This window comes from Takifugu flavidus, chromosome 10, assembly GCF_003711565.1.
Source record: "Takifugu flavidus isolate HTHZ2018 chromosome 10, ASM371156v2, whole genome shotgun sequence".
In the NCBI taxonomy this organism is placed as follows: Eukaryota; Metazoa; Chordata; class Actinopteri; order Tetraodontiformes; family Tetraodontidae; genus Takifugu; species Takifugu flavidus.
Window position 1 is genome coordinate 12,942,501 of NC_079529.1, and position 17,101 is coordinate 12,959,601.

The 17,101-nt window shown below is 45.0% G+C and overlaps 2 protein-coding genes across 3 annotated transcripts; both read left to right on the forward strand.

The window, feature by feature from the left end:
* Window positions 1-166: 166 nt before the first annotated feature.
* On the forward strand, window positions 167-1,503 carry LOC130532456 (macrophage mannose receptor 1-like). The gene is made up of 4 exons (XM_057045122.1): window positions 167-442; window positions 537-881; window positions 961-1,049; window positions 1,112-1,503. The coding sequence occupies exons 1-4, from the start codon at window positions 175-177 to the stop codon at window positions 1,220-1,222; spliced, it is 813 nt and encodes a 270-aa protein (XP_056901102.1). The 5' UTR covers window positions 167-174; the 3' UTR covers window positions 1,223-1,503.
* An 8,747-nt stretch (window positions 1,504-10,250) lies between these two features.
* Window positions 10,251-17,034, forward strand: septin7b (septin 7b). 2 transcript variants are annotated; one of them, XM_057045120.1, is made up of 13 exons: window positions 10,251-10,353; window positions 11,499-11,605; window positions 11,915-12,015; window positions 12,098-12,232; window positions 12,790-12,907; window positions 13,084-13,176; window positions 13,268-13,364; window positions 13,447-13,498; window positions 13,575-13,703; window positions 14,366-14,386; window positions 15,170-15,305; window positions 15,477-15,619; window positions 16,038-17,034. In XM_057045120.1, exons 1-13 carry the CDS (start codon window positions 10,344-10,346, stop codon window positions 16,075-16,077), a joined length of 1,182 nt encoding a protein of 393 aa, XP_056901100.1. In that variant the 5' UTR covers window positions 10,251-10,343; the 3' UTR covers window positions 16,078-17,034. The 2 variants fall into 2 exon arrangements, with proteins under 2 accessions (XP_056901100.1, XP_056901101.1); XM_057045121.1 differs by lacking the exon at window positions 14,366-14,386.
* The last annotated feature ends 67 nt before the right edge of the window (window positions 17,035-17,101 follow it).

Genomic DNA, 17,101 nt, shown 5'->3' on the forward strand with positions numbered 1-17,101 from the left:
GTTTCACTTTTCTGCACCTGCTGCGTTTGTTCTTCTCTCTCCTCAGGCTTCGGCTTCAGCTGCAGCTCTCACCTCTCGCTGAGAACATATCACATCATTAGCAAAGGTCTGACTTGGGAAGGTGCTCAGCAATACTGCAGGGAGAATTTCCAAGACCTGGCGACCTTTGAAAGCATGGATGACGTCAACAGCATTACAGAGCTGTATGACTGGTCCTGGATTGGACTGCACGAATACTCCAAATCCTGGAAAACCATGAGCAAGGACATCAACTCCTGGAGATGGTCGCTGACCGGGGAGGGGAGCCGGACTGGGTACTACAAATGGAGGGACTCTGAACCAGATAACCACATGCTGATGGAACATTGTGTCGGCATGAAGCCTGGCGGGTATTGGTTCGACGACTCCTGCCAGAGGGAGAAGAGATTTGTCTGTTATGATGGTAAGAAAATGATAATCAAATCATGAAAAGTCCACTTTCCCCCTGAAACTTTGCCCTCATTTACGGGGGTTAACGAATGGCTGTTATGTTGCAGTGGTGGAGGGAAAGAACGCCTACGTGTACGTCTCAGAAGTGAAATCCTGGTATTCTGCTCTGACGTACTGCAGGCAACACCACATCGGCTTCCCGGTGATAGAAAACAGTGATCAACAGAAACTGGTCCATTCTGCCATCCCGTCATATAGCGACGCTCCCATTTGGCTCGGGCTGTACAGAGTACCCTGGGTCTGGTCTGACGGAAGCCAAAGCTCCTACAGAAATTTTAGCAGCTCCAAATCTGAAAATTACAAGGATGAAAAGTTATGCGTATCTGCCAAGTCCAATTCTGAATGGTCTGACTTCAACTGTAGCTCTGTTCGCCCGTTCATCTGCCAACAAGGTGACTCAGAGAGCAGGTGAACTTGCTTTGGGTTTGGTTGGTGGAACCCGGCCGACTGATCCGTGGGTTTGTGGTTAAGTTTCAGAATTGACGACGCTGGTCAGCTTGAGGATGGAGAGCTCGGCGGACTTATCCGACTCAACCATCAACCAGCAGCTCCTGCACCAGGTAAAGCGACTTCTGTACTTCTGTTATTTCAACAGGTGTAAATTGATTGTTTCCCTCTTCAGCTGGGAGCAGCGTTGCTACGTCTGGGATGGACGAACGTCCATCTGCAGTGGAAAAGTGGGCCCAGCCAGCAGCAGAGCCTCACATCCCCTGAATACTCCCCCTCATGCTGAAGCTCACGGGCTCTTGGATAACAGGATGAGGGGGACGCCACCGGAGCGTCGACAGCGTCTGAACGGGCTCCATCTGATGATGCTTTTCAAGTGTAAATGAACTGAAATGTGATCGTTTACTGTGTTGGCTGTTGTGACTCCTGCTGTCCTTTCTCCTCTTCATCCCCTTTTAGTTTGCTCTTATTCACACGTGATCGTTGCTCCTGGTTCCACGTGATCGCCTTTGATCAACAGATGTTTTGATCGTTGCCTGGATTTTCTTTAAAGCTGTTGTTGTCTGATCTGGTGTCACTGCAAGTTTCATGAATCTCAGACAGACAGACAGACAGACAGACAGACAGACAGACAGACAGACAGACAGACAGACAGACAGACAGACAGACAGACAGACAGATAGATAGATAGATAGATAGATAGATAGATAGACAGATAGATAGATAGATAGATAGATAGATAGACAGACAGACGTATCCATTCACTTCTATCCTTGTGAGGACCCTCATATACATATTACATTCCACAGCTCTTTACCCTGACTCCCTGACCTTCACCCCCCGACTCTGATCCTGACCTAAACTCTACTCGAACCTCAACCTTAAATCCAGGTCTTGATCCTCAAACAGCCCTTTGCTGTCGAGATGACCGGTCAAAATGTCCTCACCTCTCAAAAATGTCCTCTGTTCTTTGTTAGTAGAATGTGGATTTTGGTACTCAGTATGTAGCAAATACATGAACTCACACACTCACACACACATCGACAAAAGCAGGCCTTGTGTTCAGGGCTCAGGCAGTATTGCCACATGGATCAGGCTTAAGATCCATCCCTGGACAGCTTTGACACACGTCTTGTGTCCCTGCTGCAATAAAACGTCCCTCAAACATGTGAGCTGCAGCACACTGACTGGAGAACTGACTTCAGGCCCAGTTGTTTGCTTTACCTAGAAGTGTAGTGACCTACATAGAGGAGCGTGTGTTATGTGGAGGCGGCCCCGGGCAGCGATAGGGCGACGGTGGCGGTTCCTCCCATCCACATGTTCCTGCTCCTCTTGCACACATTATATAAATACATCACATGTTGCAGACAGGTGGCTGCTATGTAACCGCTTCCTGGCGGCTGAGTAATAAGATCTGGCCTGCGATGTTTGCACGCTGGTGATGTAGGGCAGCCAGGGCGGGCGAGGAAGGCTGAGGCTGAGCTCTTACATAACGCAGAGCAGCTCTCACGTGCACGGCTGCATGAGTCCAGTCAGTAGGACGCACAGAGACACGCTGACACTGTTACCACAGCAGGAGGATCAAGTCATTCACACCGCTCATTCCATCCATCTTGCAGAAACAACTATTTATACTTGATTCCATAATGCTGTTGCCATGGTGATATTGGATTCACATAGTCTATCCAAGGACGAGGGGAGCAATGAGGAAAAGTGTTACTGTCTCTACTACGTCACGGCAGCCTTTTAAACTCATTTCTGTGTGCAGATTATAGAATTAAGTGGATTTACCACCAGTTGTGTTGTCATACACATCTGCTTATTGACTTTATACCAAATCCACGTTTATTTACGCACGTTCTGGGCCAGTGAATAATTATCTTACAAATCTATACGACTTCCCCTCAGTGTCAGCATTATTGACGGTAGACACCAGGGTCAACCTGATACAGAAACGCTGAAAGTAAATAAAATCTAATATAAATACTGGGCTCAGTGAACACAACAGGCGCGAACAGAACAGAAACGGGATCCCGATGACGTCACACAGTGCAGGTATATAGTTGGAAACAAAGCAGCATCAGGTTTGTAATCCCATTTATTAATTGACACCCCCCACCACCACACACACAGACACACAGACACAGACACAGACACAGACACAGACACAGACACACACACACACACACACCCACCCACCCACACACACACACACACACCACACACACACACACACAACACACACACACACCGCCATTCCTCCCCTTGTGTGTGTCAATGCTGGTTCCTACTTCCTCGTGTGGCGAATGTGTGGTACTGCATGCAAATGGCTCTTACTGTATCATACAGAAGAGATAAAAAGTTTGTTTCTAATTTGAAAAATGACAAAACTTTAATTAAGTATTAAATTTGGTAATTTTTCTGCTGTGATAAGCTTAAGCAGGTAACTTAACTCTTCTTTCCTGATAGCTGGCTTACTGGACCTTTGTCCCATCTGCACATGGGATCTCTGGAGATCTGTCAGAGCCACTGGATTCTCAGTTGCCTCTGTTTAGGTTATTAGATCCTCTTCTCCTGAGGGTTCAGGTTGTGCTCTCAGGACGTGGGTTTCACTGTCAAATGTGAGAGACCTTGAACAGACAGGAGAGTGTCTACTTGGAGTTGACTTCAGGTGGACTTTAGTGAAGATACCTCTCAAATACGATTAAGGTCCTGGAGCTTAAGGTCCAGGGGCCTCTTAAAGTTCAGATTTGACTCATCTCATTCTGGGATGTTGAGTGTTGACATGTTTTGAGATCCACCCGAATCCAAACGGATCTCAAAATATCAAACAATGGCAATGGCGACAAATCCCGCAGAATCTGAACAAAGAGCAAGTACGGGCTCACAAGTACACTTTGTTTTTTAACTTAAAAATAAAATCCCTCAACTTCAGTATAGTTTTCACATGCGTTTGAGGAAGGTGCTGCTGTTTTAACTGAGCTCCACCTTTGGGTGAGTAGAAGAAGCCGGTGGAGGAGGGTGGGGCCCTCAGACCTGCCAAATGACGGTTCAGGTGATGACCTGGGTCCTCAGGTGAAGCAGTTCAGGCGTGTCTGACAAAGGTTGTTATTATTAGCAGTATTGTTGGAAGGTATAGGTGGGGGAAACCTGTTGACCTGGATGTTTGGGTGTGTTCTGGCTGAGCACAATGCAGAAACCGTTGGGCTTCTTTGAATTTTTCACGTGCTGCAAAACACAAAAGGAAAATCTATTTGTGGAAAGAAGCTTGCAGACATTTGAAATTAGCTTTGGCAGCCAGATGGAATATTTCATCTCTCTCTCTCTCTCTCTCTCTCTCTCTCTCTGTCTGTCTCTCTCTGCAGTAGCAGCATCACAACCGCAGCTGGACACGGATGTGCAATCAGACCAAAACAGCAGGCTCACAGCTCGTACATTTACACACGCACGTCTGACTATTTCTATCCTCAATCACATCAAGCCCAAAGACCAGGAACATTTGACGTAGTCATGATTCTGGAGGAACTAAAGAAAAACAATTAGAAGAATGAGAACTACAAAGTACAGCAAGCCCAAAGCGGAACAACTGGGAGAACTGAACGTCCATCTAAAAATAAAAACAAGCTTATTCTGCTCTCATAATCAGCATTCTTATTATAAAATATGTACTGCACTCATCATTTTAACACCAGATGTATTTCTGTGACTGTACTCAAATATGAGCTGAAAAGCCTTCAGCAAGCAGAGAACCCTCAATTTTATTTGAGCAATTATTAATTATATCTATTTCCTTCCCATGTGCTTTTGAATCTGCTAAATCATGTCTTTTTGTTGTAATGGTACAGTAAAATATTAATTCGCTTATATTCTTTCTGATTTAACTGCAATTTTGTAAAATTGATTATTGCACCCAGAGGGAGAAAAATACAAATATGTGACAGGTGTTTAGGATTTAATATTTTATTCATAAAAAGTCAAAACATAATTTGAACACATCCTTCAGAAAAATGTAGTTTCTTCGAGGCAGAAAAGCTTGACTAAAAGCACTCTGGAGCCTTTCAGAGGACTTGATATCTGATAGCTGCACGTTTTCTGACTGTTGATGCAACAGGCTGCAACACACAGTGTCATCTTACCAACTACTACACACACACACACACACACACACACCGCCACTCCTCCCCCTGTGTGTGTCAATGCTGGTTCCTACTTCCTCGTGTGGCGAATGTGTGGTACTGCATGCAAATGGCTCTTACTATATCATACAGAAGAGATAAAAAGTTTGTTTCTAATTTGAAAAATGACAAAACTTTAATTAAGTATTAAATTTGGTAATTTTTCTGCTGTGATAAGCTTAAGCAGGTAACTTAACTCTTCTTTCCTGATAGCTGGCTTACTGGACCTTTGTCCCATCCGCACATGGGATCTCTGGAGATCTGTCAGAGCCACTGGATTCTCAGTTGCCTCTGTTTAGGTTATTAGATCCTCTTCTCCTGAGGGTTCAGGTTGCGCTCTCAGGACGTGGGTTTCACTGTCAAATGTGAGAGACCTTGAACAGACAGGAGAGTGTCTACTTGGAGTTGACTTCAGGTGGACTTTAGTGAAGACACCTCTCAAATACGATCAAGGTCCAGAAGCTTAAGGTCCAGGGGCCTCTTAAAGTTCAGATTTGACTCATCTCATTCTGGGATGCTGGGTATTGACATGTTGTGAGATCCACCCGAATCCAAACGGATCTCAAAATATCAAACAATGGCAATGGCGACAAATCCCGCAGAATCTGAACAAAGAGCAAGTACAGGCTCACAAGTACACTTTGTTTTTTAACTTAAAAATAAAATCCCTCAACTTCAGTATAGTTTTCACATGCGTTTGAGGAAGGTGCTGCTGTTTTAACTGAGCTCCACCTTTGGGGGAGTAGAAGAAGCCGGTGGAGGAGGGTGGGGCCCTCAGACCTGCCAAATGACGGTTCAGGTGATGACCTGGGTCCTCAGGTGAAGCAGTTCAGGCGTGTCCGACAAAGGTTGTTATTATTAGCAGTATTGTTGGAAGGTATAGGTGGGGGAAACCTGTTGACCTGGATGTTTGGGTGTGTTCTGGCTGAGCACAATGCAGAAACCGTTGGGCTTCTTTGAATTTTTCACGTGCTGCAAAACACAAAAGGAAAATCTATTTGTGGAAAGAAGCTTGCAGACATTTGAAATTAGCTTTGGCAGCCAGATGGAATATTTCATCTCTCTCTCTCTCTCTCTCTCTCTCTCTCTCTCTCTCTCTCTCTTCTCTCTCTCTCTCTCTCTCTCTCTCTCTGTCTGTCTCTCTCTGCAGTAGCAGCATCACAACCGCAGCTGGACACGGATGTGCAATCAGACCAAAACAGCAGGCTCACAGCTCGTACATTTACACACGCACGTCTGACTATTTCTATCCTCAATCACATCAAGCCCAAAGACCAGGAACATTTGACGTAGTCATGATTCTGGAGGAACTAAAGAAAAACAATTAGAAGAATGAGAACTACAAAGTACAGCAAGCCCAAAGCGGAACAACTGGGAGAACTGAACGTCCATCTAAAAATAAAAACAAGCTTATTCTGCTCTCATAATCAGCATTCTTATTATAAAATATGTACTGCACTCATCATTTTAACACCAGATGTATTTCTGTGACTGTACTCAAATATGAGCTGAAAAGCCTTCAGCAAGCAGAGAACCCTCAATTTTATTTGAGCAATTATTAATTATATCTATTTCCTTCCCATGTGCTTTTGAATCTGCTAAATCATGTCTTTTTGTTGTAATGGTACAGTAAAATATTAATTCGCTTATATTCTTTCTGATTTAACTGCAATTTTGTAAAATTGATTATTGCACCCAGAGGGAGAAAAATACAAATATGTGACAGGTGTTTAGGAATTTAATATTTTATTCATAAAAAGTCAAAACATAATTTGAACACATCCTTCAGAAAAATGTAGTTTCTTCGAGGCAGAAAAGCTTGACTAAAAGCACTCTGGAGCCTTTCAGAGGACTTGATATCTGATAGCTGCACGTTTTCTGACTGTTGATGCAACAGGCTGCAACACACAGTGTCATCTTACCAACTACTACACACACACACACACACACACAGAAAGAGAGAGAGAAATGTGATCTGGATTGTACCAAACACATCTGAACACATGGCTGAAGTGGTGTGCATCTGAGCAGGGCCCAAAGATCCCTGATCCCTGAGATAAACCCTAAAAGCTGTTCTTCAGGTCACTTGATAACCTTGAGCAGGGGCTCCGTTACTTTTCCTGCCGGCTTAATTTAAGGCAGTTACATATGAAGTTTGTTTTCATTCTTTTACCTGTTGCTATCACGTTCTTACGTAAAAACTGGAAACAAAAAGAACTAACTGAAGATTTAACCAGCAGATACACACGAAAAACTACCGAATGTAAATCAGTGTCGCTGGAATATCGCGAGAACAGGCGGAAACAAAAAGTTATCGCGATGCTGCTGCGTCCCCACTTTGAAATTCACCAAATATCTACGCTAGTAATTTGGCGTAACCGTCTCGATCCTCGAGGGCGCTGCGAGCCTCAAACTGCGTAACTCAGCCCAATGTCGCGATTTTTTTAATCGTGACTTTCCTTTGTCAAACCCGGCTAATCTAAACAGCTGTAGTGACGTTTCCCGGTGTTGTTGGAGACTTTTCTTCTGTTTCTGCCCTCAGCCAGCAGGGGGTGCTGCCGTGAGCTCCTCCCCCGTTTCAACGCGCTCACAGGCGGTCAGGCTCCCAGCAGCGTCCCGCTGTGTGAAATCCAAGGCGCACAGTCTGTCATCCTGTAGGCTCTAAAAATAAGAATAATAAAAAGCCAGACTTATTATTTCGTTTCAATTTCAGTAGCATCAAAAACTATCATAGAAGCTTTGATGTTTAAGATCTCAATGAGTATCCAAGGTAGTTTTCTTTGTCAGCACGTCAGTTCAGAACTGAAGAAGCCTTCTGGATAGAAGGTGAAACGTCTTCAAAGAGAAGAAATACAGTCCAGTTGACAAAGAAAACTACCTTGGATAACTATGACCTGGATGATTAGAATCTACACAGACATATCTCAATGAGCAAAGGCCTGAGGTCCTCTTAAAGTCTGGCCTGTGGAGAGGCTATAATTGAAAAGTAGCGAACCTTTGGCCAACGCTGGGCATTACAGGAGTGTTCATTAGTGTGCGCGGACCTCCGACGAAATCAATAAAAGAAAACCTAGGTAAGATATTGGAAAGAGAAGACACGGTCATGTTTTCCTCAATCCCAGTCGTGGTATGTCCCACTGTGCGGTAGTGTAGCATCTAGAATAGTATCCCACCCTCTGCTAAAACGAATAAAGGACGGCCAAATATATAACGCGGGGATATAACGTGCGGTCATTAATTGCTGATGTGTAATTATACAAAGCATTAGCAGGTTGACCTAATTCAACGGCAAAAATCAACCACAAACAGAATTAACATGTTAAAAGTTTACATGCAATTCAAGACACATTTGAGGTTGGTTTCTTTTCCCTATTTTTTGTCTCTCCCGCATGAATCTTCTCGCCAATACAATAACCCGCAAATCGATGATTATGCAAATATGACGATGACGTCACGCAGCGCCGCCCGGACAGCCAATCAGGGCGCAGCTTGTTGAGGAGTTGGCAACAGAGCGTTCGGAGGCGGCAGAAAGTGTCAGCGCTATGGGTAAGACTGCTGCTCCTATATTCTCGTCGATTTTTTTCCTCCACCGAGCGGTCTCGTAATCTTTAATCGGCCACGGTTTGTCTCGTGTTATTAGACGACGGAACATTTGTGGTTTGCCGCTGTTGGGCTTGTGCAGTTGTCTGAGCAACCAACGCCCAGTCGTCCGCCTCCACTTTGAGGGCTAGCTAGTTAGCTCGTTAGCTGTTAGCTTGAGCTCTGGTATGAAGCTGCGTGAGCTAACCGGAATGTCATTTCCTGTCTTTAGCTATTTTAGTGTGTCACTTGCGGGGTGACACAGTAATCGTCGTTAAGTTCCATTTGTAAAGGACGTTGTGTTTTTAAAGGGTCTTCGAATACCAGCAGTGCAACTAAAGGGACACTTTATTGTTGTGTTGGGTGAAATAGCTCGGGTTCACGCTGTTTCGTTTAGCCCCGAGTAGACACGAAATACCATCTTATTGTGCGGTGGAATGCTCCTTAAACATAGTTTGTGCTCAGCCCCCATCGTGGACAGGGCTAAACCCCGCAGAAATATCCTCTGCAGAGTTTTATTTCGAATGCTGAAATCAATCGGTAAAGTGGGTCAACCACCACATCAATTGCGTTGTTAAAATGGTCGACTGCATCCATGTGTGTGTGATCAATACAGCCATTAAAGCCACATAACGTGAGAATTTAGATTAGGCATGCAAGTCAAGAGGACGCTTCCCGTTAGGGTATAAAGAGGTTACTGGTGCCATGTAATCTGGATTAAAGCGGATCTCAGAGGGTATGTTTTGACTCTCAGGTCGATGTCTGCAGCCTGACCTGTAACTTCAGTCCCAATAGTGGACCTGATGGAGTTTATTTCACCTGGAATGAGCAGAATGGCGTGTGGAGGAAACCATTTTGAACCGTGCACAGAGTGTTTTATCATTCTTTCAGCTGCCACCACTTCCGCTGTGAGAGGTGACAGTCAGGAAACAGACGGTCCTGGTGAAATAGCAGCTCAGCTTCAGCCGTAAGGATGGAGGCCCACATTCAGGCCCATCTGATCCAGAACTAATCAAATAGGCACCTTAGGGAGTCAGGATGGGTGAAGGTTGAATATAGAACAGGTGCTCGTCTGCTTTTGTTTGTGGGGTGGTAATAAATATGGGCCACCATGTCAGAAATGTTCTTTCACTGGTGTGTGTGTTTGATTGATTGATTGCCAGACATTGATTCTCAGTTGCTTTTTTTTTTTTTTTCCTTTTTTTTCCGGCCCTGAAAATACTGGCTGTCACGATCATCCTGCACCAACCTCCACAAAACAGCTGTAAGTATTCAGAAATCACCCGGCGTGGGATTCATTTTAGATCTGATAAATCAGCAGAGCGTTTGTGCCTGTGAACTGTAAAAGTATCAAATCAAAATAGAATACAAGTCACCCGTGAAATGAAGTGTTTAGTAAATCAGGATGGGCTCTATTTCCAACTGTAATTAGGCTTCAGATTTAGAGGCTTGTTGATCTACTAAACCAAAAAGCATGAAAAGTTTAGGTCTGATTCAGGTGCGAAAGAATCTATTTCTCTGTGGGTTTGATGTGTGTATTTTTTTTTCCCTCTCCCGCAGCAGCAAAAGAATCTGGAGGGATATGTTGGCTTTGGAAACCTCCCCAACCAAGTGTACAGGAAGTCTGTGAAGAGGGGGTTTGAGTTCACCCTCATGGTTGTTGGTAAGAGCTTGAGGCTTTGTTCTCACACTTGCTTTAAAGCAATCATTGAGGTTGTGTTTATTACACCAGAAGGTTTTCCTGTGTGTGTGTGTGTGTGTGTGTGTGGGATGATTGTGCAGACAGCTCCAGGCTTTGTGCTATTAACTGCTGATTTGGAGAGAAGGAGAACATTACTACCCTGTGATTTCAATTAGTCTTGAGCCGTTTCAGAAGATTTACTTGAGGCAGCAGCAAATGAATTGAAAATGCAAACGGCCCCTTGAAATGCTTGGTTGTGATGTTTGACAACTGGCCAAGACCCTCTTTGACAGATCAGTCCCTATTTGGAAGGAAAATGTGTCCTCGGGTCATAATCGTTTCCTGTGGCGGGGCCAGCAGAATTTCTACCCAGCATGCATCTAAGAATGTATCCTCTGGTGCATTCGGCGCCTCATTTTTGTTGATTTTGGGCATTCTTGTGCGAGATTTCAGCTGGTGTGTAGCTTTGTTCTGAGAGCATTCAGAAATGTCCTCTAAGTTTGGTCTTTTTAAGAGAAAAGCTTTCATTAGTTTAAATTAAGTTCAGAAAAGCAGCAGGAGGGTTTTTGGGAGTTGTTGAATGTGGCCCTTGTTTTTACACAATTTCCATATTCTGGGGACAAAAGCAGCAAAGCAGCAGCTCTGCTGGGCTCTGCAGAGCCGTGAGCCCACAGGAATGTATAGATTTTCACATCTGTCGGGGACTTCATCTATTAACCCTTCCTCATCCTCACCTCGGCACTCTTCTGTTGTGCTAGTGGGGTTGGGAGAATGTTGAATGGACTTGTGACAGTCAGCCAAGGCCGTGAGCCTCGCTGCTCATTTCCACTCGTGATTGTTCTCATTGAGTTTGCAAATGTGAGAACAATGACCAAGCCTTCCGGAACGCTCCGCAGCACATGACGAGAACCATTGTCTCCGCTCCGGCTGTTCAGCCCAATCCAAACTAATTTATGAATGACTTTCTCAGTAAAAGGCTAACTGTGTATACATAGTTTGCTTTTGGTTTGATGTGAACGTTGTCAAATGTTCAAGACTTTAGTCCAGGACTACAGATACAGAGATTAGCCAGATGACGCTCACTATGTCTGAAGTGCTGATTTGTCTTTTATGTTTCTTTTTTCCAGGAGAATCAGGGCTGGGCAAGTCCACCTTGATCAACTCTCTGTTCCTAACAGACCTGTACTCACCAGAGTTCCCTGGACCTTCCCACCGGATCAAAAAGACTGTTCAGGTACGTTCAGGACTCCGCTAGCGCTCAGGTCAGATCATTTTATTACTGTGCTTAAAATGAGGCCAGTAAAGGCGGATTACTGAAAGTGCTCTGAGACTGTCTGTTACAGCTCACTTTGTGGCTCCAAGGTCATTTCCTTGTTCTTAAACAGACATTTTCTTCCTTGATTTTCTTTTCTTCCCTGAGCAGCAAGCGTAGCATACATGGCGCTAGCATGGGGTGGTCCGTGTTACAGCGTTTTATGTGGCTATAAGGGAGTTGACGCTGATGCTAACACACGAGCACTTTGTCATTCGGTTCCTGTCTCAGGTGGAGCAGTCCAAAGTTTTGGTGAAGGAGGGAGGCGTCCAGCTGCTGCTCACAATTGTCGACACTCCAGGGTTTGGTGATGCTGTTGACAACAGCAACTGGTAAAGAGAACCAAGACCTTAGCTCAACGCGTTGCGCTCCTCCGAGTTCTAACCCTTAACTGCTGTTGTTTGTGTAATGCAGCTGGCAGCCTGTCATTGACCACATAGACAGCAAGTTTGAAGACTACCTGAACTCAGAGTCCCGGGTGAACAGACGCCAGATGCCCGACAGCAGAATTCACTGCTGTCTGTACTTCATTGCTCCTTCAGGACACGGGTAAGTCCAAACTCCAAATGAGCCCTGCTACCATTAACATACCCCTATTGGCCCCGTAGGGCAGACTTTTGTGGCTACAGATGCAGGCACAGTCATGTCGTGCCACTCATACCTTAACGGCCATCAGCATATGCGTGATATTGATATGTTTTCGCTCTACTTCCTCCTTTGAGGCTCCATCTGATCACGAGAGACTGTAAGATAAGACTTTTAAAACATACTGGAGGAATGTAGATTTCAGTAGGATGGAGCTCAGCCTTAACTACTTTCTTTAAAACCTCTTTATCTGAGTTGGATAGAGTTGAATCAGTTCAGGATCTTTTAGGTTTTATTTATTTTAATGTATTTAGGAATTGCTTTTGATTTTTTTGATTTTTTATATAATCATTCTTTCAGTAAATGATGGGATAGTTTTTTCTTTTAATGTTTTTCCGTAATACTTGGCTACAGGGATGGTGAGGAGGACGGATCCATTAAAGGAACTGCTCAGGGTTAGACAGACTAAAATAAACACGGCAGCCATTCTAAAACACACATTCGCTCCCGTCTCCACACAGATTGAAGCCATTGGATGTGGAGTTCATGAAACGGTTGCATGAGAAAGTTAATGTCATCCCGCTGATCGCCAAAGCAGATACCCTCACCCCAGAGGAATGTCAACAGTTCAAGAAGCAGGTCAGTAGTTTCCCTGGCTCGACGCTGCTCCCGGAGCTGCGCACAGAAAAGGCCCGCTTTCTGCGTTTCATAACACGAACCCGCTATCGCTGTTAAAAATAGCCCCCCCTGCCTCGGCAGCCGAGATGCTGCGTCCCATCTGTGCAGAAACCCTTAAAGACGCTCTCTTTTGCCAGATCATGCGAGAAATTCAAGAGCACAAAATCAAGATCTACGAATTCCCCGAGACGGGTGATGAAGAGGAGAACAGGCTAGTGAAGAAGATAAAGGTACTCCGCCGACCCCCCCCCCCCGCCTCACCTTTATGATGCGCACTCATCAAGTCAGTCCTGCTTCAATATAAAACATTTCTTTCCCAAGGACAAGCTGCCACTGGCTGTAGTGGGAAGCAACACCATTATTGAAGTGAACAACAAGAAAGTCAGAGTAAGGCAGTACCCCTGGGGGGTCGCAGAAGGTACTGGAACCATCGACTTTAGCAGAAACATGTGCAATATATGTAGTGAAACCATAATGATATGAATTACTCTCCATTGTAGTTGAAAACAGTGACCACTGTGACTTCACCATCCTCAGGGACATGCTCATCAGGTCCGAAGCACTTGAACGATCAATCACAGCACCGTTGTGCCGCTCAAACCGAACGTCATTTATTTTGTGTCTCCAGAACTCACATGCAAGACCTGAAGGATGTGACAAACAACGTCCACTATGAAAACTACCGCAGCAGGAAGCTCGCTGCTGTCACCTACAACGGCGTGGACAACAACAGAGCTAAAGGTCCAATGTCCACCAAGTAAGTCCTGACAGACTCCCGCAGAGAGCAGTCGCATAGAAGACGGGCGTATCGAGGCCTCCGCCGCTCCGTTCACACATGAAGCGCGGAGCAGCAGGCAGCTACTCCAGACCCGAGCCGTTTTATGGGGCCAAGCTCCTGTGACGTGACACGCTTCGACTATCAAAGCTGCCACTCGCAGTAGCGCTGGGGCCAAAGTGGTGATAGTTGAATCCTTAATTAGGTTTAGCTTTGCAGGTGTCTGGATGAGAATGTGACGGAGTCGTACTGCGCTCAGCCGTGCCGCGGTGCAGAGGAAGGAGCTGGGCGTCCCGCTGTGGCCACGGCTTCAGATTATGTGTCACCGTTTAGGAACACTTTCATTCAGGGAGCTCCTTTATCGTCCATTTGATGCCTCTAATAAAGTGTGGATGCTTCAACGTTCCTGTTAATGAGTAATCGCTAACTCGCTGGGCAAACGTCGGAGCGACACACATCCCACAGGCTCTCGCGCTCCACTAACACACAGCTGAGTAGCGTGACCGTTGGCTTCATTCATTCACTCATTCACTCATTCATTCGACTGTTGTGGAAACGTTTTGCTTTAATCACACATTTCAGTGCATGCCCTCATTACTGCATGTTGTCTGTGCGCCTGTGATTTTTTTGTTTCTGTTTTTTAGAATTGACACAGTTGACGGAATGTAAGTGGTTTTTAAACTTACTTCTCAGATCCTTATTCCGTCCCCTTCCTCCGCACTCTTGTTTTCGTTGATCTCTCACCCCTCGCTGTTGATTTGGTCTCCTGGATTCCTGCTGTTCTTACATGTTTTCAGGATGTGTAAGTGGAAAATGGTCACTTTAATGTAGCTGAGAGAACAGTTGCTGGTGTTTTATTGTAGTTCTCCCCCAAACATCTGTAAAGAAATTCTTCTCTGCGACTCGATCTGCAGCTGCAGCTGCTGCTGTTTGTCACAGCTGGTGTCGGAGACCTGACCATGCAGCTCAAGTGCTTCAGTCCTGGGGGACCAGACTTGGTCCAGTTACCCTGGAGAACCTTGACAACATGTCATCTGAAATCAGATGGATTTAAGTATTTAGCCCCAATTCTGTAGTGAATTATTCACGATAACTGTGCAAGTATCCACCAGTAACTCGGCTAAATGGCTGCACAGAATCAAAAATGGTTCTCGATCTCTCCGGAGAGCTGAAATATGATGACAGTAAAATTCCTGATTAGGTACAAACCAGAATCACAGGGAGCCTCTCATGTGTCAGGTCTCTGTTCACACTGCACCAGAGCATCAGTCAGCTTCACTAATATTTAACCCAGCAGCTCCGCTTCACCTGCTCCTTTCATTTTAGATCCTACTGGTTGGTCCCTGTTGACTTCTCTGTCACCCTTTATGGAGCCCCCCTGCCCCAATTCTACCCCCACTGCTGTGGTGCTTGTGATGTGATGTAGTGCTGGTGTAAACTGTGTCCAGGAGTCCTTTGGCCCAGATGGAGGAAGAAAGACGGGAGCACGTGAATAAGATGAAGAAGATGGAGATGGAGATGGAACAGGTGTTTGAAATGAAAGTCAAGGAAAAGGTGCAGAAGCTGAAGGACTCTGAGGCTGAGGTGAGCGACACAAACACATGGAATGGACATCACTTCATAATGTCATGCTAACTAAGTGTTAGCTACCATACTTGGAAATGAAAGGTCACGTGATGCCAGTTGCACGTCCGTCGACTCCAGAGGGTCTCCTGTAGTCTGATGTGTTCCACTGTCCTGCTTGTCTCCCTGTAGCTTCAGAGACGCCATGAGCAGATGAAGAAGAACTTGGAAGCCCAGCACAAAGAGCTGGAGGAAAAGAGGCGCGTATTTGAGGAGGAGAGAGCAAACTGGGAAGCCCAGCAGCGCATGGAACAGCAGAAACTTGAAGCCTCCAGGTAGATGCTTCACAGTGACACCATGTTGTGGATACGTGAACAACATAATGTGGTTTTAGAGCAGCAAACATGTCAGCTTTTTGTGAGGTTAAACGGGACCCGAGAGAATCATGACAGGTCCACCTTTAATTTGACCCATAATGTGAACAAGTCCCATCTTTTAGAGGGGGAAATTAAGAGCTAAAGTACTGTGGTTGCACAAGATCAGTGGTGATCTGAAGAGCTGGGATTTCTCTCATTACAAGCTGCTCTTCTAATAAACTATAATGTATTTTGGTGCTCTTGAAGGAAGAATTGAATCTTTGCAGGGTGGTGCAGGATCAGCAGGTGGTAAATGTCCTTAGAAATGAGTGCAGATTATTGGTTTGTGTGGATGTATTGAGACCGATGTTACAGCTTCTCTCTTTCCCTCCTTCAGGACTCTGGAGAAAAACAAAAAGAAAGGCAAAATCTTTTAAGAGACAGTCGGCAGCAGCACCGCAGCTCAATTAATTTGTTTGCCAACTTCAGGACACAACTTTTATGGCACTGACATCACCCTCCTCCTCCTCCTCCTGCTCCTCGCCCCTTTTCAAACCGCTCCTTTGCGCCTGCTTTCAGCCGCTGAAGGAGGGCACAGAGAGGAGTACGAGGAGATGGATGGGGCCTTCATGTTCTACAGAAACCCCACAACGGAGCCCCCTGGCTGCCTCCTAATTGAAGAACGTGTCTTCCCTTGATCAGAGCAAAGATAAACCTCTTTTACAAAGGCCAAACGCATCTTATGATTCTAGTTATTATTGGTGTTACTGTTGCATACTGTAAGGACTCCCGCTTCCTGCTCTTTTTCTTTCATCCTAAGGGTTGTTTTTAATGTACACAGTTTTCCAGAGCAGAAGTCCTCCCATGAGTCATATCTGTTGTACAATCAAGTTGTGGTGACTTATGTTTACAGCAAAGCTTCCAAAATATAACCTGATCTTTAGTTATGTATTAAAGTATTGTTTTTGTGCATCTGGTAAACTATTAACCCTCAAAGAAAATAAAGAAAAACAAGACAACACGTGCATTTTTTAGATATTTTTAAAAATGGCTAAACCCCTCTGAAATTTACTGCTTTCTCTTGTGTTTAGCTATTTGCACTAGCCTTGGACCATCATTTATAACGTCATAAGTGTTAGTGTTTATTTTTATATACTGAGCCAGCTTAAGTCCTAACTTTTGTACGTTTGAAAATTCAGCGCCTGCTGTCGGGGCAACTTTTCACATATATAATGATCCCCGGTGCTTAAAAATATACTCTGGCAGCAATATTTCAGTCAGTGGAACCAGCAGCAAACGAAGAGGCAACAAACACAATTTGCTTTGGCCATATATTCCATTTCTGTATTTTTTGTATTGTACAAAGTTACCTAATAAACCAGTGATCATACTGAGACGAGGGTGGTTTATTGCGCAAGCGCCTGTGTTCAGGTACCAGCTCACTCGCTCCTGCAGTTCTAA